The 25841-nt window shown below is 43.2% G+C and overlaps 1 protein-coding gene across 1 annotated transcript in view; it reads left to right on the top strand.

Moving 5' to 3' along the window:
* LOC138982478 (uncharacterized) overlaps nucleotides 1-13327 on the top strand; it is a 28708-nt gene extending 15381 nt beyond the window's left edge. The window contains exons 9-17 of the mRNA XM_070355775.1: nucleotides 351-572; nucleotides 1493-1528; nucleotides 1770-1802; nucleotides 3630-3758; nucleotides 4629-4760; nucleotides 6364-6405; nucleotides 6992-7156; nucleotides 11924-12055; nucleotides 13069-13327. Coding sequence (XP_070211876.1) covers nucleotides 351-572; nucleotides 1493-1528; nucleotides 1770-1802; nucleotides 3630-3758; nucleotides 4629-4760; nucleotides 6364-6405; nucleotides 6992-7156; nucleotides 11924-12055; nucleotides 13069-13154 — 977 coding nt within the window. The 3' untranslated portion in view covers nucleotides 13155-13327. The remainder of the gene's footprint in view (nucleotides 1-350; nucleotides 573-1492; nucleotides 1529-1769; nucleotides 1803-3629; nucleotides 3759-4628; nucleotides 4761-6363; nucleotides 6406-6991; nucleotides 7157-11923; nucleotides 12056-13068) is intronic.
* Nucleotides 13328-25841: the final 12514 nt, after the last annotated feature.

The raw sequence follows: 25841 nt of genomic DNA, 5'->3' as shown, positions 1-25841 counted from the left end.
CTGAAATTGCAATTACAGATTCAAAAGGGATTGCAACGTGGGTGTTGTTTTGTAATTATATCTTGAATTAGAACAAATATATGTATGTGTTGCTTTTGAATTGAAATGTGCGGAAAAAAGGTTTTATGAAAATTAGGTTCACTGTTCGCTTCTGTTACTAAGACCACAGGTGCTGTCTTGGTCAAAGAGTTTCACTTGAACAGGACTTACCAATACCTGTAATACATGATCAAATTTCTTCATTTTAATTTTTTTAACTTTTTTAAGCGACTTGTTTATTTTTTTGTTTATGCCGATCAAAGCCGTTTCTTGTTTCAAACACGTCAAGACCTTACATATATATATCTTAGGCGTTCCTGGGCTAACGGAAAAACCAAATGGATCTGTCACGGGATCCGGCACGGGATCTGGTACGGGACCCACCGTTGGAGCAACCTTTGCACCCGGCACAGGATCGAACAAAACATGCCATGACAAAGTGATCCACTGCACCGAGTACGGTTTGGGAGACTGCTCCAAGTACAGCAAGTTCATGTCTGTCTTCTGTCCCAAGTACTGCTCGTTCTGTTCAGGTATGAACTTCATTATTCAAAGTGCCTTGCGGCTCTGAAGCAGATCTTTTTGATATTTTTATTTTTTATTTGTTGTTTTATGTATATAGGTTGTTTGTTCTTGTCTTGGCCTACGCAACTGCTGGCTTGTGTTACATTAAATCCATTTTTTCGACAATGAGTAAGAATATGAATGACGTCACTCGAGGCTCCCTTTGCCTTTTCACGATATTCTTATGTACGGTCTCGATATGGATACAACGCACCCGAGCTATCGGCCGGGAATGTAATATATTCGGTTTATTATTATACTTTTAACAGAAAGTTTTGCACACGCACAAAATAAATTCGTCGTCTTCTGTATTGTATTTACTTCTCTCCATCGTTTAATTCCTGTGGTGAACTTTTAACGGGTACGGCGAGGGAGTTACCTTGAAACACGTAGTTTGTATCCATGCATATGTATTTTGTTTTACATGCCGTAGATCTTTAATATTCCTGGGATGTTACAACTTTGTGAAAGCGAAACTGGCTGGTAGTCACGAAAGTGACAGCCTTTCTCAACATCATATCGGAGCATAAACCATTACTGAAATAATTTGGTAAGGCGTCCGCCCCGTGATCGGGAGGTCGTGGGTTCGAACCCCGGTCGGGTCATACCTAAGACTTTAAAATTGGCAATCTAGTGGCTGCTCCGCCTGGCGTCTGGCATTATGGGGTTAGTGCTAGGACTGGTTGGTCCGGTGTCAGGATAATGTGACTGGGTGATACATGAAGCCTGTGCTGCGACTTTTGTCTTGTGTGTGGCGCACGTTATATGTCAAAGCAGCACCGCCCTGATATGGCCCTTCGTGGTCGGCTGGGCGTTAAGCAAACAAACAAACAAACAAACAAACAAACTGAAATAATTATTGAACATTATGACAATTATACTGTTGCAGATTCCATTGCAGTCACACAAGGACCAACTACAACAGGTAAGTGCAGTTTTACTTATCTTGCTGCGTCATCATAATCAGCATATTAAATCGTTTATATTTTAACAGTCAAACGTTTTATGAGAGAGAGTGAGGTAGGCGTGGGTGTGTGTGTGGAGGGGTGTGTGTGTGTGTGTGTGTGTGTGTGTGTGTGTGTGTGTGTGTGTGTGTGTGTGTGTTGTCTTTCTATTTGTTGAACCATTGTCATATTTTATATCGAATTCCTTTCTGTTTTTCGCAGAGAGCGGTTCAGTCGCAGTAACAGGAACTACAGGTCAGGAAAGTATACACATACAGGGGAATCCTCGCCATCCACACTCGTCAACGGCAACAGCATTACAATGCAATATATATCTGCTCATCTTTTTAATCGAAAACAAAGGGTGTAATTAACCTTTATTATGTGCAAGATAAGAGAGACTTTTCGTTTTTTAAAGTATACTGTGTTAGATAGTAGTTGAAGTTGACGATGATGCGTACACAAGACACTGAGCCAACTGACCAACTTTGCCAGGTACGGCCGCGGTCAATAAATATGAAACAAAAGTCGATATGCCCCCCGAGGACCGACAAAAAAGCTGGTCTGTCAACAACCCATCAAACATCTTATAATATTGTCCACTTCCCTATGCCGAGTCTTAAAGGCACAATCCTTTCCCTGTAAACCATTCAGCTCACCATCTTAGATGTGGCCAGACTTTGACATGGGATAAGTTTAGTCATCTACTCGGACACACATACAAAAAAAACCAAAAAAACAAAAACATCCTGACTTCTTTCTGTGCAATGCTGGTTGAACGAAAGAACAAATTGCGTTGATTATTTAGTATGTGTCCGTGTTTGAGGGATGCATCTCATGCAATGTAAACTTGGAAAATACTGAGCCCTCAGCTGAACTGTTTTCAGGGCAAGAACAGCACCTTTAAGAGTTGCTAGTCATGATGCTGTTCATTTGACTTCAATCATCCCAGGTCAGTTACCTATAACAACGTCAACGTCAGCTTTCTTTGAAGGTAACTGCCGTTGCCAACTGACCGGTGTCACGAACTGAAAACTCTGCCTGAACAATCCCTCTTAATGCGGTCAATGCGCATGCGCTAACATGGGGAGATTAATCAGGTCGTGAACAACCTAACCCTAACCCTTACTGACTTACTTGACTTATTCCTGTAGACTCCCTGTGGAGCATAGGGCCGCAACAACTCCTCGCCAACGCACCCGGTTCTGGGCAGCTCCTTTCAGTCGGGGCCATGTCGTGCTGTTGGTTTGTTTTTGTTGCGGTTTCTGTAGCAAGTTGGTTTTTTGGCGGGGTGGAGTTGCTAACCCCACGCCCAACCCTCCTCCTTTATCCGGGCTTGGGACCGGCTGAAAGACCTTTAGGGTGCACCCAGGCGGAGTTACAGAGGCTTGTCGCGGCAGCTGTCACTCAAGGCATAGACCATTTATCCTGGACCGCCAACTAGCTCTCTCTCCGCTCTTTCTCTCTATTACGAGGTAGCGGCCTCTCGCATTTAGGAACCTACGCTTACATGGCCTTTCAGAAATCAGGGGGATGTCATATCCGGTGTCGATTGTAAACATGGACGAAGTTGCTGAGGTAAGTTCTGAAAATGCTAAAATAAACTCAGCTAAAGTGCATATGGAACATGTTTTTCGATGAGTTTTGTTAAGTTTAGTTTGGAGTTTTGGAAAATCCAGTTCATTGTCACCTCCCATTGTCACAAATAACTGGAGCGTGCTTTCTTTTCACTGTCTTCGAATCGCTGGCCTTTCAAACCGGACGCAAAGCGCCCCTGAAAGTCGAGCGTCGTAACCTCGAAGGGTCACGGGACGAGTTGGCGGTCCAGGCTATTTGGTCTATGGTTCGGTCAAAGGGTCGCATTTTTTAAGTCCAAGATTGGCGCATGCGCATTGACAGCATTGAGAGGGATTGTTCAGCAGAGTTTTCAGTTCGTGACACCGGCAACATTACGAGCAGCTCTTGAATAAAACGTCGCTTCACAGCCAAGGGTTGTGGATTATTTTTTGTCCTGCTGTAACATTACTCACATTTTATCCATCTAGTGGTCTGACCCCATTTCTGTGCATAATACACGTGCAGCTAAGCCGGTGATCCCAGCGGACTGTGGAGACAAGCTGAGCAACTGCACCACTTACCCCCAGGAAAACTGCTGCGGAATCTACGAGCCCTGGGCGCGTGCACACTGTGCCAGCCACTGCGGCTTCTGTGGTCAGTAATAAAAATGATAATGATTATAACTATGATAAATAATATTTCTAGAGCGCATTTATCAAGGGTTTAACCCTGCTCAGAGCGCTGTACAATCATTTGGGGGAAAAAACATATAATTATTTTTCAGTGCATATGTAACAGCGCACAAAGGAAAGAGGCATTTTGGACTTTTGGACTTTTGGTGTGTATGTGTGTGTGTGCAGGGCTGGACCTAAGTAGGGTGAGGGGGTTCCCAAGTGTTATGGGGGTACATTAATTGAGGGTGCGAAGCACCCGAACTTCCTGGGGGGGGGGGGGGGGGTACGGCAGCATGACCCCCCGATTTTTTTTTTTAGATTTAATCTAGATTAAAATATGTGCAATCAGGCGCATTCTGGGAGTATTTGTCATGAGTTTTAAAGGCAAAACAAATTTTGTTTGTTTTACCCTTGGAGGATGTACATGGCCAGGCCAGGGGGGAGGGGGGGGGGGTCCGGGCAACAGAACCCCCCCCCCCTGGATCTGGCCCTGGTGTGTGTGTGTGTGTACGTGTGAGGGGGTAGTAAAAGCAGTAGGCCTATATTGTGCTAGTAAACTGGGTAACTATTTCGAAAACTCTTGGTTGCGTTTGTTCCTTAACCCTCAACACTTCCTCCTTTTATGTTTTATGTTCCTGAATATAATTATGCGAAATATTCCCGAGTTTTGTTTCTCACACAACTGACAGTTGTAAAAATGCGGATAGTTTAGTTGACCTTTTCAATCCTCGACCTTTTGTTGACCTTGACGTCTTTTCACCTTCGACATTTTGACTCTCGACCAAATTCAACCGGCCTTGTGACCCTCGTCGTCCGACCCTCAAACTACCCTGATACACTGTGTGAGCAGGTGTGGCTCCTCAGCGGCTGTGTCACGACACCATAGACTACTGTGCACAGATGAACGAAGACATGTGTACCAATGACAAGTTCCGCAACTTCCGCGAGAGTCACTGTGCAGGCTTCTGCAAACTGTGCGACAGTAAGTGGCCAGGTCGTTTTTCAAGGCACAGCCCTTCCCGTAAATACTCTTTGGCTGACCATTTTATATCTGCCCACGCAAAAGCCATCCCTCCACTCGGCCACATACCAAATTAAAAGTGTTTGTTTGTTTGTTTTTTTCTTTCTTTCTTTCTTTCTTTCTTGTTTCTTCGTTCGTTCGTTTTATATGCCTATGTGCTGAAACGGAATTCAAGAACTAAGGCCAAAAAAAAATTGTCTGCTTACAGTAACATAGGCCAAAAAAATAGGGTCGGTAGGTCGGGATTTTTTTTTTCCAATAAAACATTTCATTTTTTTATGTTGCCAAAAAAACAGACTTTTTTTTTTCTTCCCCAAATGCCAAAAAAAAGTCTAGGGTCGCGCGAAAAAATAGGGTCGGTCGGGATACCGTAAACAGACTATTTTTTGTTGTTGCCTAATGTGTAAAAGATGAGCGCTTTGTCTAATATCTCCACTCAGTTGTATGTCAATTTAAGAAAAACTAGACGCTTCAAATCCCATTACAAATATCAGAATCACTATCCAATGAGTTACTGGAAACTTGCATTCTCCCAGTAAGGTCATATATTGTACTACGTTGCAAGCCCCTGGAGCAATTTTTTGATTAGTGCTTTTGTGAACAAGAAACAATTAACAAGTGGCTCTATCCCATCCCCCCCTTTCCCCGTCGCGATATAACCTTGAACGGTTGAAAACGACGTTAAACACCAAATAAAGAAAGAAAGAAAGAAAGATCCAATGAGTCAGCGTAGATCAAATACTTAGCCTACTGTGCCTGTAATTACTTCATACTGCTCGAAATCTTTATCGTGCGTTTTCCAAAACTTCCGTGGTGCTTGATTCACCTGCTCGTTTGAAAAAAGAAAAAAAATCGCCATCGCCATCTGCTTGTCGCCTTCTGGTTATTTTCGGTGTATAATTAGACAAAGACATTTCGTAGTATACTCTCTCTCTCTCTCTCTCTCTCTCTCTCTCTCTCTCTCTCTCTCTCTCTCTCTCTCTCTCTCTCTCTCTCTCTCTCTCTCTCTCTCTCTCTCCTCTCTCTCTCTCTCTATTTCTTTCTCTCTCTCTCTCCCTCCCTCTCTATCTCTCTCTCTGTCTCTGTCTCTGTCTCTCTCTATATCTCTCTGTCTCTCTGTTCTCTCCCGCTACTCTCTCTCTCACGTTCTCTCTCTTTCTCTCTCTCTCTCTCTCACGTTCTCTCTCTTTCTCTCTCTCTCTCTCTCTCTTTCTCTCTCTCTCTATCTGTGTCTCTCTGTTTCTGTCTCTGTCCCACTCTGTCTCCCTTTGTCACTCTCTTTCTCTCTCTCTCTGTCTCTGTCTCTCTCTGTCTCTCTCTCTCTCTCTGTCTCTTCTTCTTTCTCTCTTTCTCTCTCTCTCTCTCTCTCTCTCTCTCTCTCTCTCTCTCTCTCTCTCTTTTGAAACTATCAGGAATCAAATGTCCCTACATACTCTTCTCATGTGTTTGTGTCTTTTGGTTTAAACTGTTTTATTCAACGTTTGTGCATTATTTACAAAAAGACGCATATTGAGTAAACAACAACAAGCATAATGCTTATAGTTTGTGTCTTTTGTTCCTACAGCACCATGGACACCGCCATTTTGTGCAGAGTACTTGTTCAAGGGTAAGATAACACCTTCGCCTTTCTAGATACATCCTGATTGACTGTCTTAACAAACAGTTTGTTAAATTTAAGGAATGAATTTGTTTCTTTTACCCGTAGAAATGGGCAAGAAAGATATTGCTTTTCCTACACCGTTAAAACAAGGTATCCACCCACGCCGAGAGTGAGAGAGAGAAAGAGAGAGAGAGAGAGAGAGAGAGAGAGAGAGAGAGAGAGAGAGAGAGAGAGAGAGTGAGAGAGAGAGTGAGAGAGACAGAGAGTGAGAGAGACAGAGAGAGAGAGTGAGAGAGAGAGAGAGAGAGAGAGACAGGGAGAGAGAGAGACAGAGTGAGAGAGAGAGAGTGAGAGAGAGCGAGAGACAGAGAGAGAGAGAGTGTGTGAGAGAGAGAGAGAGGTGGGAGAGAAGTGGGAGGGGTAGGAAGATAGAGAGAGAGCGGGTGGGCGTGCGTGCGTGTGTGTGTGTGTTTGTGTGCCTCGGTACGTGCGTGCATGCTTGGGGGCGTAGATAGAGATAGAGAGAGAGAGAGCCTACCCCTCCTCCCACCTTAAGTCTCATTCAAGTTGTTTCAAAAATTCACCATTGCAGAATTCAGCCTCGCCACACAGAAGCCTACCCCCGCGGCCGGCCTGCCGACGGTGAATCCATGTGAGGACGCACTGGACGACTGCCTCAATGTTCCCCTGGAGAACTGCTGTGGACCCTATGAGCCCTGGGCCCGCGCCCACTGCGCCCGCTACTGTGGATACTGCGGTTAGTGAGAGAAGTTAATGGTTCCTTTCCCACAGGGTCCTCTCGATTAGAGACCAGCTGAGATGATTTGCCAACTCTGCGGTCATTGAGAGAAATTAATGGTTCCTGTCCCACAAGTTCATCTCTATTAGGGACTAGCTTGGATGATTTGCCAACTCTGCGGTCATTGAGAGAAGATATTTGTTCCTGACCCACAAGTTCATCTCTATTAGGGACTATCTTAGATGATTTGCTAACCCTGCGGTCATTGAGAGAACATAATATAAGATGTTTGATGGGTTGTTGACAGACCAGCTTTTTTGTCTGTCCGAGGGGGAGCATATCGTCTTTTGTTTCATATTTATTGACCAAGGCCGAAGGCCGCGGTCAATAAATATGAAACAAAAGTCGATATGCCCCCCGAGGACCGATAAAAAAGCTGGTCTGTCAACAAACCATCAAATATCGTTTTTGTCATCATTTTGGTAGTGAGAAAACAAGTGCACAATCAACCCAGGGAGCCATGCTTTGAAACACGGGTCCCGTGCTGATAACCACAGGGGTCCCGGTTTGATAACCACTGGCAATCAAAGATGGCGTGTGAAAGCAACTTTCTGTGTTTTTGAGTTCATTAAATGAGTTGGGATGAATATGTCAGGTTTGAGGATGCACATTTCTGTAGGTTCATCTCGGTATTCCACCCCCTCGGCTTTCTGTTGTAAATATTAAGCTGAGCACGGTGATCGAATGTGGAAGCTACGTTTGGTCAAAGGTCACAGAACATTTGTGTCGTGCAGCGAAGGAAAGAATCGCGATCTTGTTTCCGACTCCAGGGCCGGTCCAAATGAGTTGTAAGGCGCGCGAACTAGGGGGGTTCCGGGGGCATGCTCCCCCCGGAAAATGTTTGAAAAACGGTTAAAATCTGTGCAATCTGGTGCATTCTGGACCTTGTTTTGAGGGTTAAGAGCAGCATTGTTTTGGTGCTAAAACTAGTAAAAAAACCAAACACTCAAAGCAAGGTACATGCTTTTTCCAGGGGTGGGGTTCCGGAACCCCTGGAACCCCCCCCCCCCCCCCCCCACCAGGGTCCAGCCCTGGACTCGGTACCTCTTTGTTTTTCATTAGACCTGTCATTCTGCTTGCTCGGCTTTGTTAGATGTTTGCATATCGTGTTGCTATTTTCTTTGCTTTTATTATTGTTTCTTACTTGTGCTTCGTTTATCCAAACAACGTCTTGTGCACGGGTCAAAATGTGTGTGTCAGGTGTCGTTTTACTTGAACTTGACGTTCTTGTTTCTCCGAGCGTCTGTGTATCGAAACACAGATACACGCACTCCGTGACTTTGTAAGAAGACATAACATATTGGTAGGTTTCATTTGTTTGTGACGAATTTATTGAAGTAGTTTTGTTTTTGACTCACATGCGAAGCAAAAGTGAGTCTATGTACTCACCCGAGTCGTCCGTCCGGCCGTCCGGAAAACTTTAACGTTGGATATTTCTTGGACACTATTCAGTCTATCAGTACCAAATTTGGCAAGATGGTGTATGATGACAAGGCCCCAAAAAACATACATAGCATCTTGACCTTGCTTCAAGGTCAAGGTCGCAGGGCTTTACACATTTTTCCCATTTTCTCTGAAGTTTTTGAGATTGAATACCTCACCTATATAATGATACTAGAGGAATACCCGGCTTCGCCGGTTTTTATCCACCAGTTTGTGCCCGGGGTCCACCTGAATATGCCCACCAAATTTGATGCAGAATATTTACGATATCACAAACAGAACTCTACAATCCACAGGTGTTGCTTTGCGAGCTATAAAGAGCTATAAATATCTCACAACTTCTAAGGCGCACAACTCTGCAGAGTCTGCTGTGAAGGGCGGCGGTAGTCTCCCTGTCACACCCGCCCCCCGTTTGAATGAACCGAACCATGGATCCTCCAAGCTTAGGTCCCTCCCAGATTCGTGGAATGGGAACAGCACGAAAATGATTCAGTGACCATGATGCCATTCATGATCATATCGAGTCCCATTCATGTTGACGACGCCGAATGTAATCGAGTGCCGAATCACCATAATCACCTTTGGAGGCGAAGTCCACTCACACAGGAATGAGACATTTAGAGCTTATCTCTAAGCCCTTTTTAGGCTGTTATGGCTTCTCAGAGGAAGGTCAGAACATACAGACTCAGAAAAGCAGCCATACCACATCACAAACAGAACTCTACAGTCCACAGGTGTTTTCTACAGACACACACAAACACACACACACACACACACACACACAGAGAGAGAAGCCGTATATATATATATATATATATATATATATATATATATATATATATATATATATATATATATATCTATATGTATAAATATATAGAGATAGATGACAGTGTATTTTTCGCGTGGCTATAAATTGATTCGACCTTTGCACTTTTACAGTGAGGACAACTTACGGGTCCAAGGAAAGCGTTCTGGACACTGCGGTGACCTTCTAAAAATAGTAACAGAACGCCGGGAATATCCGAAGATGCCCCTAATACCGTACTGCACCATACGAAGGAAGGGAGGTAAACGCTGAAAACACGGAGAAGATAAGGAAGAGTTATGGTAGTTGATCCCGAAGAAAAAAAAAATCGGTTTGCGCTGCGCGCTGAGAGCACGTATTGAAATATCTCATCGACCAGATTTTGTGCAGGGTGTATCTGAATATGGACACCAAATTTGAAGCAGATCCATCGAGAACTTTGGCCGTGCATCGCGAAGACACAGACACACACACAGACACAAGTCGTATATATATATAGATATAGGGCAAAGTAAGCCCCATCTTTTGATACCAGTTTGGTTTACCTTGCTTCAAGGTCAAGGTCACAGGAGCTCTTCAAAGTTGGATTGTATACATATTTTGAAGTGACCTTGACCCTGAACTATGGAAGATAACTGTTTCAAACTTAAAAATTATGTGGGGCACATGTTATGCTTTCATCATGAGACACATTTGGTCACATATGATCAAGGTCAAGGTCACTTTGACCCTTATGAAATGTGACCAAAATAAGTTAGTGAACCACTAAAAGTGACCATATCTCATGGTAGAAAGAGCCAATAAGCACCATTGTACTTCCTATGTCTTGAATTAACAGCTTTGTGTTGCATGACCTTGGATGACCTTCACCTTGGGTCAAGGTCACATGTATTTTGGTAGGAAAAATGTGTAAAGCAGTTCTTAGTGTATGATGTCATTGCTAGGTTTAGTTATTTGACCTTGACCCTGAAGGTCAAGGTCATGTAAAGGTCAAGGTCAAGCATGTGAGTCGTATGGGCTTTGCCCTTCTTGTTTTGTTTACTTTTGCCAGTTTGCCAGTTGGTTTTTGGAACTTTGCAAAGCAGTGTCTTGTCGTCTGTTTAGGTCTGGGGAAACGCCAATGAAAAGAGCCGAAGAATCCTCGAGCGTTTCTATTGGGTTTGCTTTTGATTATCCATGTAATAGGGCTTCCTGCAACTATGGTAACCGGGGATTTATTCCCCGGGGAACATGAGATTTATTTCCCAGGTGCTTGTGAATAAAAACTCGTGAAAATGATGACAATGGTTCCTGTTCCACAGGGTCCTTTCGAATTGGGACTAGCTTAGATGATTTGCCAACTCTGCGGTCAGTGAGAAAAGATGATGGTTCCTGACCCACAAGTGCATCCTTATTAGGGACTATCTTGGATGATTTGCTAACACTGCGGTCATTGAGAGAAGATGATGGTTCCTGTCCTTCAGGGTCCTCTCTATTAGTAACTAGCTTAGATGATTTGCCAACTCTGCGGTCATTTAGAGAAAATAATTGTTCCTGACCCACAAGTTCATCTCGATTAGGGACTAGCTTGGATGATTTGCCAACTCTGCGGGTATTGAGAGAAGATATTTGTTCCTGACACACAAGTTCATCTCTATTTGGGACTAGCTTGGATGGTTTGCCAACTCTGCGTCATTGAGAGAAGATGATGGTTCCTGTTCCACAGGGTCCTCTCGATTAGGGACTAGCTTATATGATTTGCTAACAGCGCGGTTAGTCTACTTGTCATACACATATATTGCTATTCTGATCGACACGTGGGGCTATTCGGGGATTGTGATGCCCTTGTACACAACAAAAGCAGTCTCCAACTGAGAAAGCGGTACATTACCTCGTCGACGACTCAGCGTATTATTATACTTCTTCTCGTCAAAATATCCGCCCCGATCGACAAGCTGAAAACACGATAGCTGTTAATGTTAAATCCTGATATTACGGGGCGTAGTCGACTTCGCGTGGTCTAGTTCACGAAGCTCGCTGCACGAAGCTTTGGCACTGAACTTTCGGTAACAAGTCTTCGCAGAGTCTTCGCGAAGTCAATTTCGGGCTTAATACAGGTAGGCCTTCAGAGATCATGCAAGCATTAAACCTTTTCAAGAATCAACTAAAGTCCAGCAACCGAAAAAAGCAATGCTTTTCTAAATACTTTTCTGAATCGTTTACACTTGACTTTTCCTAATGGCATGTAACTAAGCTATTCTTCGTATTGTATTATCTTTCATTATCGCATGTACTCATTCTTGTTGATCAATGGAAAAATGCCAACTCTGCACCAGAAGCAGCAACGATGTTAATTTCTGGTACGTGTCCAAGTGGAGGGAGATTCTTATCAGTCTGAACAGATCTGAGATAGTGACACGGTTAGGACCTATGCCTTTAACAGCTCTCGGTTCTAGAAGATGCTCATACATTCTGGACTAAACTGTCTTGAGCAGGTGCGGTTCCTGATCGCATATGCCACGACACCATCGACTACTGTGACCGCATGAACGATGACCTGTGCACCAACGAGGCCTTCCTCCTCTTCAGGGAGACCAAGTGTGCCGGCTTCTGCAAGATATGCGACAGTAAGTTATTTCCATATTCATTGTCGTTCTTGCATGTCCCATTGCTGGGAAATTCGAGTCGTTTTTTCACAGTAAACAGTTTGGAGGAAATAGATTGACCGAGGTCTTTTATGGCAGTAACCCGGGGGTGGGACATGGAAACCGTCTCTGCGTTATCACATAAAGTTGACCCGTGTCCGTCCCGGCCTGGATTCGAACCAGTGGCCCGAGGATCGCAGATCCAGCGCTCTACCCACTGTTCTTCCAGATCCACAGGCAGTGTGAGATCATATTGCAAACAGTATATCGAGAGCCTCCAATCATGCTGGCTGTCTGGAATTATTTCTGTTCCGTTCAGTTGCCACCACTGTGCTGCGTGAATTGAAATTAGGTCACAAGGGCAACTGTGACTCAGAACTCAGAAGTCAAACATTTCTAAGACGGCATGATGCGTCAGGGACCGTGTTAACCGGACATTTCTGGTTTTGAACCGGCAATAAAAAAAATACAAAAAAATACAGGAAAACAATTCGGCATCCTGTCACATATCCGTTTATATTTTGTTGGAGCGTTAATTCCCCCTGACAATTATGATGTAACTTGACAAGCGTTTTCGATTCGTTTGACTGGTTCGCGTAACAGAGTGACGGGTTTCTGCGAGAGGCAGGATTCGTACATGTACCTACCAAGAAATACGGTTTGAACAATGGCTAGCGCATTCACGGTGATTCTGCAGTAGGCGCAATGGAAGCCTGTCAATGTTTTTGAAGTTCAAGAATAAGAGACTGCACCTACTTAACTTTCTCAAGACACTGCTAGCATCTATCTGGCTTATCTATGACAGTGATGGAAATGGAATCCTTAAGTGTTCTCATTTTCTTAAAGCTACATACACACACACACACACACACAAACACACACACATGACGCATATCGTCACACGCCCACAAACACACACGCACATTCACACCAGTCTAAGCATACGACAATGCTGGTTTTTTTGCACCAATAAACATCTTTTCTTTGTGTTTCAGCCCCGTGGACACCGCCATCGTGCACGGCTCACCTGTTTCAGGTACTACCCACTCCCACAAACGTACCCGGTAATATGGTTGGATAAAGGGAGACAACCCGGGTATGCAATCTCTGGTGCGCAGTGTTGTCCCTTGAGCCAGGCAACTTAAAGAAAAATAATGTCGTCTTTGGATGAAGCATGTTGCTATCAAGAGCTTTAAGTACTGTTTGAATAAAGCATACGAAACTCTTGGTTTTAATAAACACAGTATCTCAGAATGTTGTCTTGTTGGGAGAGCCATTGTTGTTGTTGATGATGATGATGATTCTTGGTATTGTTCTCACACTGACACGCACACACACTGACGTGCACTGACACGCGGCGCACGTACGCACTTACTGACACGCACACTCACACTCCCACACACACACACACACACACCGCATACCCACACAAACACACCGCACACGCACACACACACACACACACACACACACACACACTGGGGGGCACACGAGGCCGGAATCACTCAGTTGAATCGAACTCCGACCAAACACCAACGTAATAACTAGGTTAATTTATGCACTCGCGTGAACAAGAAACTGTCGAGGTTCACAGATGTCGTCGTTGGGTAGTTTTGGGTTTGTTTTACTACCATGAGAGGATTGTTGAACTGTAAATGCACTCAGCTGCAACAAAAACGCAAAACGAAGGCTGTGAGCTGCACTGTGCCTTTAAATTGAAGCGTGCTACTGTGATCATTTCGCTCGATTGTGCAAACAAGTGAAGCTTGTAATTTACACGTATAGATCGAGTATGCATTTACCAAACAGCTGTTGCTGTTTTCCCAGCACAAGGGAGAATGGGTCTGAAAATCCCGGACAGAAGGCTAACGTTTACACAATCATTCTGTTTTGCATGCGCAGTTTTGTTGAACTTTTTCCAGTCTGATTGTCATTCACACACAGACAGACAGACAGACAGACACACACACACACACACACACACACGCGCGCGCGCGCACGCATGCACACACACGCACGCATAAACGCACGCAAACGCACGCACAAACACACACACACGACACTCAAACACACACACACACACAAGAAAGATTAAATGAGAGAGAGGGGGAGAGAGAGAGAGAGAGAGAGAGAGAGAGAGAGAGAGAGAGAGAGAGAGAGAGAGAAATTACAAAACAAGCTTGACAAGTACGAAGGTTAAGAAGATAACAGCAAATGGGTAAGAAGAAAAAACAAAACATATATAACTTGTTTGCATATATATCCAAATATCGGTCAATGCGGCCAATAGTTGGTAACAACCACTGAAATTTGAACACAACGGACGTACGAACGAATGAACAAGCAAACACACGAAACACACCTGAAACACCTGGGACCAATGCTTTTTGAGAAATATGATGGCACAAAACCAATGTATCGTCTGACTGCCCTGCCTGCTTCACCCTCAACACCCCCATCCCTCTACCCACTCCCCCCTCCCCCCTCCTCTTAATTTATGTTCATCTTATTCTCCATCATTTTCTGATTCCAAAAACATATAAATATGTTATATTTAGATTAAAAACAAGCTCTGAAAATTAAATATATAAAAATTATTATCAAAATTAAATTGTCGAAATCAATTTAAAATCACTTTCATCTTATTCCTTGTCGGTTCCTGATTCCAAAAACATATAGATATGATATGTTTGGATTGAAAACACGCTCAGAAAGTTAAAACGAAGAGAGGTACAGAAAAGCGTGCTATCCTTCTCAGCGCAAGTACTACCCCGCTCTTCTTGTCAATTTCACTGCCTTTGCCATGAGCGGTGGACTGACGATGCTACGAGTATACGGTCTTGCTGCGTTGCATTGCGTTCAGTTTCATTCTGTGAGTTCGACAGCTACTTGACTAATGGCCCTGTCACACGACCGTTTTAAAGCCTGCGTATGCAGACGTATGGGACATTTGAATAAGTACGCTGGCGTACGTCGAATACGTTATGGGTACTTTATGGGTACGTTTTGTATACGTTAAGAGGACGCTGAAGCACGCTGGCAATACGTCGTAGTACGCTGAGCACGCAGCAAAGTTTTGTGCATGCATAACGTATTCGACGTACGCCAGCGTACTTATTCAAATGTCCCATACGTCGGCATACGCAGGCTTTAAAACGGTCGTGTGACAGGGCCATTAATGTTGTATTTTCGCCTTACGCGACTTGTTACATTTAGTCAAGTTTTGACTAAATGTTTTAACATAGAGGGGGAATCGAGACGAGGGTCGTGGTGTGTGTGTGTGTGTGTGTGTGTGTGTGTGTGTGTCTGTCTGTCTGTCTGTCTGTCTGTCTGTGTGTGTGTCTGTGTGTGTGTATGTGTGTGTGTGTGTGTGTGTGTGTGTGTGTGTGTGTGTAGAGCGATTCAGAGTAAACTACTGGACCGGTCTTTATGACATTTTACATGAGACTTCCTAGGTATGATATCCCCAGACGTTTTTTTCAGTTTTTGAATAAATGTCTTTGATGACGTCATATCCGGCTTTTTGTAAAAGTTGAGGCGGCACTGTCACACCCTCATTTTTCAATAAAAAATGATTGAAGTTTTGGCCAAGCAATCTTCGACGAAGGCCGGACTTTGGTATTGCATTTCAGCTTGGAGGCTTAAAAATTAATTAATGACTTTGGTCATTAAAAATCGAAAAATTGTAATTAACATTATGTTTTTATAAAACGATCCAAAATTACGTTCATCTTATTGTTCATCATTTTCTGATTCCAAAAACATATAAATATGTTATATTCGGATTAAAAACAAGCTCTGAAAATTAAAAATATAAAAATTATGATTAAAATAAAATTTCCGAAATCGATTTTAAAACAATTTCATCTTATTCCTTGTCGGTTCCTGATTCCAAAAACATATAGATATAATATGTTTGGATTAAAAACACGCTCAGAAAGTTAAAACGAAGAGAGGTACAGAAAAGTGTGCTATACAGGACAGCGCAGCCACTACCGCGCTAAACAGGCTCGTCAATTTCACTGCCTTTTGCACGAGCGGCGGACTACGGTCATTGTGAAAAAATGCAGTGCATTCAGTTTCATTCTGTGAGTTCCACAGCTTGACTAAATGTAGTAATTTCGCCTTACGCGACTTGTTTTTCTTTTGAGCGGGGAACATACTCACTAGAGTACAGATTTGAGAACCTAAAATCGTACGGGTATCGTCTGTTAGCGTTATGAATGATTCCTGGCTGTGCAAAAAGAAGTCGACGAATAGAATCGGCCGGACTCTAATGCTGAGGAGCATTTCGACAGTAACGGTTATCCTAAAAACATGTATATGGATTTGATTACGGATGGAGAGAAAGGCGCGTATGTCTTTATGTCCGCGAGTGAAAGTCCAGTGAGTCCAACCCCAACACATCTCATCCTAACATCAAATCATCATCGATTAACTTTCCATCTTTTTGGAACCTGGTCACAAATGGCTGACCAACAATCGATTCTGTTCCCTCTTCGTTTGTCGAACCTGTTTACAGTTGCGATACATATCTGTCTTTCTTCTGCGGCGGCATCAGCTGCTCATGACTCAGAACTGATGGTAAATGTAACATACCAGGACGGACAAGGGGCAACTTTATGTGCAGACTCAGACACGTTTTTTTGTAACTCTCATCTGTGTGTAAAAATCCAATTCAGCCAACAAGAAAATATATTATCTCTTTCTGCAAAGGAAGCGTTCAGGTTCAGACGGTTTGGAAATAAAAACCAGTCAACCGTACGAACAATAAACCGTTGATGTTGACACATTTACGGTACCGTTGTCACCGCAGGTTGTGTCTGACCGAAAAGGAGTTATGATTCTCAAAATTCTAAAGGAACACTTCTTCCCGTCTCAGATCTGGCCAGGATTTTACATGAGAAAGGACCATCTCCAGTTTGGTCATATACAGGGTGACCCAAAAAAAAGAGTACCCAAACAAAATTGAATAACTTTGTCAATTTTAACTTTTTTTTTCTTTCTTTTTGAGGTGAGTCAAGCTAATCCACTGCATGGTTGGATGAAATAAAAGCTGTTCTCACAATGAACTATACTAATGATCAACGGACGTTTTGCATAGAGACCTATTTTCGCACAAAATCATACAGAGATGTGCAAGTACAGTTCCAGAGACACTTCGGTCAGCGCGATTTCTATCTTTGGGGGTTCCTGAAAGACAACATCTACAGGAACAACCCACAGACAATCACAGAACTCAAGAGAGCCATCACAACAACCATTCGCGGAATCTCGCAACAGGAGTGTGTGCGGGTGATTGATAACTTTGCGCGGCGAGTTCAAGTTTGCCTGCAGCGGCGTTTGGAGCATGTTCTGTAGAATGAGCATAACTTTCCTGAAAGACAAGCTAGAACGCTAAAATTTTCTGTGCAAATCATGCAGAGGCTACTTGTGTGTGTAAATAAATTTTATGAAGATTGCTTTATTTTTGTTCAATTTATGACGTTTTGTTTGGGTACTCTTTTTTTTGGGTCACCCTGTACCATAAATGAAAAGCCCGGGTGCTATCTCTGTGCGCAAAGGGATGTTTTGTTGTTGATGAATGAATTTTGTAAAAGTATCGAGTGGCTTTTAGGAAATTAATCCATCCACAAAATTCCAACTCACAAGAGCAAGCATTCAGGGCGTTGATTTTGGGTATATTACCAAGTAGAGGGGTAGAGAAGGACGGTATAATTAGACATATGGAAGTAGCAGCATTATTGCAGGCGTTGTTTTGTTCTGCTTTTGTTTATGACCTGATTATTTAGTTTTGTTTGAATACCTAGTTTTCACTCCAGTTGCCTAGCGCTGGTGTGTTTTTTTGGTCGTTTTCCTGCAGTATTTTTAATGTCTTTGTGAGTATGCGCGTGCAAGTGTATTCAATCATGTATATGCATTACACGTATATTCACAAACAAACAAAAACAGTTTATTTTTTTAATTTATCAAGCGTTGCCAATCATGTTGCTGGTGGCATGGATGCATTGCTGTTAGGCAAAAAAAATAAAAAATAGTCTGTTTACGGTAACCCGACCGACCCTATTTTTTTCGCGCGACCCTAGACTTTTTTTTGGCATTTAGGGGAAGAAAAAAAAAATCTTTTTTTTTTTTTTTTTTTGCAAAATAACGTAAAAATATGGTTTTATGGAAAGAAAAAAAAAATTCCGACCTACGTATACCGACCCTATTTTTTGGGCCCATGCTACCGTAAACAGACCTTTTTTTTTTTTTTTGCCTTATGTTTTTCCTTCAAAGGCCAACCTTGTTTCCCGTGCTGGCAACGCTAAGTTAGCTCTGTGGCCATCTCCTGGGCCCGTATGCATGAACTAGAAGTAAGAAACACTGGAAGTAGAGGCCTCTTTTCGAAGTGGGAACTCCCGAAGTCAACTTTCTAACTGTTCACAATGCATGAACTGACTTGAACGCCAAAGTAGTGACAGCGAGAGTATTAAGGTCAAGGTCGGGGAAATTGGGGGAATCCCTACTAATACGCATGCGCACGTTTCTATCAACATTTCAGTCAACGAAAATGGCAAGGCACGTGTGCCGCTCAAAAAGAAAGTAGACACGGAGGGGCGTTCTGCGCCTTTTTCAGATGGTGAAATTGCTGTACTCTTGACAGAAGTGTTTTACGAAAGAACGGTTATTCTGTCCAAATTTCAGAACAGTCTAACTGTTAAACATAAAGACGCTGTCTGGTCCAAAATTGCCAAAGAAGTGTCGCTCTCTCTCTCTCTCTCTCTCTCTCTCTCTCTCTCTCTCTCTCTCTCTCTCTCTCTCTCTCTCTCTCTCTCTCTCTCTCTCTCTCTCTCTTACGACACACGCACACACAGACAAACGTACACTCATGCACATACTGACACTATGACCGTGACAAGTGACACTGACGGCACACATAAACACACACACACACCACACACTGCACACACACACACACGCGCGCGCTCGCGCGCACACATATACACACACACACGCACCCATACACGCACGCACACAGTCACAAACAAATAACCACACACTCACTCTCTCTCACTTTCTCTCATTCTCTCTCAATCTACACTCATACACACACTGAAACTATGATGACACAAGTGACACGTCACACACACACACACACACACACACACACACACACACACACACACACACACCCACACACACATACACACACACACACACACACACACACACACATACTCACCGTAGTGACACACATATACACACGCGCGTACAGTTGAAAGTCAAGACATGATATGATTTTTTCAAAGCATAGGAAGGTTTCTTTTGCAAATGAATAAAATTAACACAGAGGCAAAACCCGGTTTTTGCAGCCGGAATGCAATTGCGGAGGCTTAAAAAGGAAAAGATTAATAAAAAAATATATAGCTCCCGGCGGAACTTGAACCCGGAGCAAATGAACGAGAGTCCGGAACCGTTACCACTGCACTATGTTACTCGTGTAGAACAGAGGCATGATGAAAAAAGGCATTCTGAGTTATTCAGTCGTGCTGGTTTGAAAGCTCGCCACCTTCGCCGAATGACTCGAGCACGTTTTTTTCGGTCAGTAACTGATCGAACTGTCGCTTTTGAGTCACTCCGTTTTAAGCATTTCACCTAAATTAAACAAGAATGTCACAGTCCGTGTCTATGGTGCAAGGTAGGAGACCGTCTCATTGTAGCCAAGTTACGACAGTTGCTCGATTGACGCATTTCACGTCTTCGATATTGTGTCTGAGATAATTTCCCAATGAGCTGCCTTTAAAAACGGAATGTCCTGCAATTGTAGTATGCGCTGGAGGTTTCTTTTGGATGGGTAAGGACCCTTGAGATGCGATATCGTCGTATAATTATGTCAAGCGAGAGGCCCTTGACATTGGAAGTGGGAACTTCGAAAGCAAAGTTGCCAGCTACTCGGTATGCACGAGCTAAATTGAACGCCGAAGTAGTGGCTTCGAGAGTTCTGAGGTCAAGGTCGAGAAAATTGGGGGAATCCCAATTAGTGCGCATGCGTTTGTAAACGGTAGGCTTGGTGACCAGAAGAAACAAATCTCATCGCGAGTTCGTAAATGGGCAAACGTTGATCGCGCTGTAGCTTTTACTATAATTGTTGTTTTTAACTGGTTGAACGAAAGCTGTGATAATTGTCCTTAAATAGAATGACTGTCTATAATAATGATTTCGTTGACCAGAATGTTGGGGACAATAAAAAAAAGGTTGTTTATGTGGTAGCGAAGTCGGTTAACTTAAAACTCTTTTTGTAGTGTTTTTTTTAATGATTGTGTATCGGTAAAACTGCTGGACAAAAATAGTTTGGTCAGAGCGAATGTTTGTGTTACTGGTAAATTTAAAAAGGCAGAACTCCATTTTTTGGGAATCAAGATATAAGGTGTAGTGAAAAGAAGATAAGTTCAGCGAATTTCATATTATTTGAGAAAATGTGTGTCCGAATTTTTCAAACAGAAAAATTGTTGTACTTAGGTGTTTGTAAATTACGTTTGTCCTCGTTAATTGTGAAGAGGATGTATGTTTATATAAAGTTCAAAGTCAAGATTGGATTTTTGTAGCCTACGTGCGTGTGTGCATGTGTATTAGACATAATACATAGACATAGAACACTTTATTATCTCAATTACGATAAACTCGGGTGTGGTGAATCACAATAAACAGCATAAAACGTAAGAACATGAATAAAATATCAAGGCGCAAATATAGTCAGCTCATCATAGTGTGGGGAGTGGGTACACACACACACACACACACACACACACACACACACACACACATACACACACACACACACACACACACCGTCGAACACACACATAACGTCGAACACACACACACACACACTCTCACACACACACACACACACACACACACACACACACACACACACACCGTCGAACACACACACACCGTCGAACACACACATAACATCGAAAACACACACACACACAAACACACACACAAACACACACACACAAACACACACACACACACACACACACACACACACACACACACACACACACACACACACACACACACACACACACACACACACACACACGGCACGCGCGAACACGCAAACAAACGTATGAAGGAACAGACGCACAATTATACCCGCACGCACGCACACACAGGCAGACAGGCACTCGCACAAATACATACACACACACACACACACACACACACACACACACACACACACACACACACACACACACACAGATAAAGCAATGACAAAAAAAAATAGCAGAAACTTACACTTCAACACTCGAACACACACACACACACACACACACACACACACACACACACACACACACACACGCACGCACGCACACAAACACACGCACGCACGCACACAAACACACACACACACACACACACACACACACACTCACACATGCACACAACGACGCCCATTTTCATAGAAACACAGTAACCCCCTCGTATAAGCGGGAATGAAAGAGTGGTGGCCAATGACCCAGAACAAACAAAAGTCAAAGCTGGCAACTCAGGTTTGTATTCAGGGAAATTTGCACGAAATGCATGCAGAAGATACGACTTTTCCCTCTATTTTCTCTCTTTGGGAGCGTCAGCTCGGTTTGACATGAAAAACTGAAGAAAAGCCCTGCCTTTTTGCACTGAGAAACTGTGGAAGTAGCGTGTTTACTACTGGGTCTGGCTGTAGTACATTTACCCTCATTTACTTCCTCGTTAGCTTCCAAAGTAAACTCTTTTTTCGTCCCATGCATGCGAAAGTGAGGATGTACTTCCGATGTCACTCAAAACTTTAGAAGTAGTCGCAAAATACCCTGAGTTACTTCCTCGCTTTGCTTCGAGGTAAACCCTTTTTCCGGCCCATGCATACGAAAGTGAGGCAAGTACTTCCGATGTCACTCAAAACTTCGGGAGTTGTCGCGAACTTCCCCCATAAGCATACGGGCCCTGGAGACGGGTGTTCGGCTTCGAAGTAAATAGACGAACTCCGAAAATACCTCTGTCGGGTTTGTATGGGTTGTAAAAGAGTGAACGCAGGGCCGGACTAGGCTAAGAGGAGGGGGGGGGGGGGTGCCAGTGGGGGTCAGGGGGCAAAGCCCCCTGAAGCTGATAGGTAGGTCATATTCTGAGATAGCAAAATGGTCGCTCCTTGCATGAAACGGCATAAAATAAACAATAATAAAAAATGTTTTAAATAAGTGAGGTACATGTTTATTTAGGCTAGGGGGGGGGGGTTGCGCAACCCCCATAACCCCCCCGGTAGTCCGGCCCTGGAACGCCCTTGCTTTTTACTCGGACAAACATTGCAGGGGCCAATCACCAGCGAGGGGTGTGTCGGAAACACGTGGACAGGAGCACGTGTTAAGTTATTTGTCAGAGGAAAAGCAAGGGTATTCACTCTGTCACAACCCATACAAAACCGACAGAGTTATTTCCGAAAATAGTCTATTGCGGTAGATCGTGCAGGCTTTTGCCTAGGATAGTATCATCCTTTCACTCAAAATACCAGGCAGCTTTCTGTGCAGAGTGGGAACTGGAATCATTTAATTCATTTTGAATTAATTTTGTAGCTGACACCTATGTTAATCTTTGCAAATTAATTCAGCACGCTCCACAGTAAGCGGGTGAAGCCAACTACAGCGGCGTCGAAGTCTGTCTGCCAACTGATATGTTGACTCTCCACAAAGTCGACAAGGAACTTAGTCGATAAATATCGACAGGGGGCCGACAAATGGTTTAAATGGGAAATGTGTGTATATGGGTGTGGGTTTGAAACAAACAAACAAACCAACCCATGTGAACCCCGGGCCGCAGGCCTTCGATGTAGTGATTGAAAAAAAAGGATGTTCTCAAATGGTTCAATTCTCATTTGGTCTGATTCTCAAATGGTACCGGTATACTCCCCCCCCCCCCCCTGGCCGCAGGCCTAGGAGTAAAATTTTATAGACACTGACCTTCTTCCCAGGGGTCATTGACCCAGTTTTAGCTATGAGAGGTGGTTCGCCCAGAGGCTGTAGAGTATACTGGGGCGGTCTCTTTGATGTCTTGAGAGGAAACTTGGCCAGGGTAGTACATGCACCAGAACTGGTGGACACCAAGGACAAACATGAAATCGAAGCAGTTTGCTTTCAGAGGGAACGGTCGTCAGCAACTCAAACTTCTCTGTTTTCTTTTTTTTTTAAATCTGACTTTCTTTGTGGCCCCCTGACTCCGCCCCCCTCCCTCTGTAAGGACCCCCCTCCACAAGGACCGATTTTTGTCAACATTTTAAAGGTCGCTAGAGAGGGGTTCCACTGTATGACCTAACCGCTACTGGCAGACGGCCTCAATCTTCACGCGCAAAGACGAGATTAATAGGTGCTCGGTTTTGGTATTTTGAATTACATTACATTAAACCTTTGTTGGGTTTCATGGTCATGGCAACAGCCATAATAATATTACATGATGTATAATATCATATTTCAGCATATGTGAATTACATGTCATCATACTAAACTGTCATACATTTTTATTCCTACATTATTCTGATTGATCACAACCAAACCTACTATCATTGGACACATCCAAATGCAAGCGCCTGTTCTTGACAATTTAGATCAGTGCAATTTCCTGGGTCGGGCTTTGCCACAGACACTCACGGTTTGGCCTGTAGGTAAAATGTACAATGTATTTTCTGATTTGTGCACAAAAGCTTTTTTTCTTTTTTCTTTTTTTTAACATAACAATGTTTAATGTCACTGTATGTTTAAAAGACCATGGTCATATTTGTAAAAAAAATGTTAAATTAGAAAATAAATAACATTTTGGTTCATGATTTTTCCTACACCTGTGCTAAAAATAAGAAATAAAAATGTCGGGTATATAAGTCACTCAAATACAGCTAGGTATGAATGGCTCGGTTTGAGTTTGTTGCAGTTGACCCTGCACAAAGCGACATATCATGTTTTTGTTGAACAATTTTGACGTCACCCCTCCCATAGGGTGACGTATTTCACAACTTCCTGTGTTACACAAACTCTGTGATGACCAATTTTGACGTCACCCCTCCCATAGGGTGACGGATTTCACAACTTTCTACAGATGAACAATTTTGACGTCACCCCTCCCATAGGGTGACGGATGTCACAACTTCCTGTGTACACAAACTGATGACGTATTTCACAACAAAATGGCGCTGCCCATGGTCAACCTCGAAACTATCCGTATAGAATGGGGGCGTCCTCGCCCCCATAATGAAAAGTCGGAGCAAGGGCTGTGCCTGTACCTAGAAGTTACGGAAGACGCTTGATCGACGTTTGTCGCCTGTTTTGACAGGGTCAGTTTACATTCCCTTCGTGCAACAGAGCTCTACCCATATACTGGCCGTACAGTTATACAATTTGTCCGATTTTCAGCTTCGATTCTCTCCGGCAAAGGATAGTACAAACTGTGGTCGTCTTGCCGCCAACTGTACAATTGTATGAAACAAGCACAAAACAAATATAATCAGCAGAAAACATGTTCATTATTTATTCGGATGGTGTGTGTGTGTGTGTGTGTGTGTGTGTGTGTGTGTGTGTGTGTGTGTTTGTTTGTGTGTGTGTGTGTGTTTGTGTGTGTGTGCGTGTGTTTGTGTGGACGGAAAAACAGAAAGGAGAGTAAAAGAGATAGGAGAGAGCGAGAAAGAGTAACTATTTGACTAATCGACTGACTGACTAACTCAGCTATATTCAACAAAGATGAAAATTTTAGGCACAATACCTTATCTAACAACCTGTCATTAGACAAATAAAACATGTTATTTTCGCTAAAGAATAATACAGACAGATATTATATAACTGCTCAATGCAATCAGAATAAAAAATACATACAAAGTCAGAGAGATCACGAAGACACAAGAAAACACAACAAACAAATAATCACACAAAAACACAAAAAGCTGGCCGTATGCAATCATAGAAAATGTATAATGTGAAATAAATGTTAAATAAACCAAAAAGCAAACAGACCAACAGACCAGTCATATGCAACCAACGAAGAATTTATAGATGTCAAATGAATGTCTAACAAAAAAAAAACAGGAAAAAAAGAAAGAGTATGTGTGTGTTCGTGTGTGTGTGTGTGTGTGTGTGTGTGTGTGTGTGTGTGTGTGTGTGTGTGCGTGCGTGCGTGCGTGCGATCGCGTGTGCGTGCGTGCGATCGCGTGTGCGTGCGTGCGATCGCGTGTGCGTGCGTGCGAACGCGCGTGCGTGCGTGTGTATGTGTGTGTGCGTGCGTGCGTGTGTGTGTGTGTGTGTGTGTGTGTGTGTGTGTGTGTGTGTGTGTGTGTGTGTGTGTGTGTGTGTGTGTACGTGTGTTTGTGTGTATGCAACAAAATCACGATATGAATAAACAAGTCGCGTAAGGCGAAATTACAACATTTAGTCAAGCTGTCGAACTAACAGAATGAAACTGAACTCACTGCATTTTTACAGCAAGAGCGTATACTCGTAGCATCGTCAGTCCACCGCTCGATGCAAAGGCAGTGAAATTGACAAGAAGAGCGGGGTAGTAGTTGCGCTGAGAAGGATAGCACGCTTTTCTTTATCTCTATTCTTTATAACTTTCTGAGCGTGTTTTTAATCCAAACATATCACATCTATATGTTTTTGGAATCAGGAACCCACAAGGAATAAGGTGAAATTGTTTTTTAATCGATTTCGGACATTTTATTTTAATAATAATTTTTATATTTTTAATTTTCAGAGCTTGTTTTTAA

This window comes from Littorina saxatilis, linkage group LG12 (genome assembly GCF_037325665.1).
Source record: "Littorina saxatilis isolate snail1 linkage group LG12, US_GU_Lsax_2.0, whole genome shotgun sequence".
Classification (NCBI taxonomy): domain Eukaryota; kingdom Metazoa; phylum Mollusca; class Gastropoda; order Littorinimorpha; family Littorinidae; genus Littorina; species Littorina saxatilis.
The sequence above is the reverse complement of the archived record's forward strand: the minus strand, read 5'-3'. Positions and strand labels throughout refer to the sequence as shown.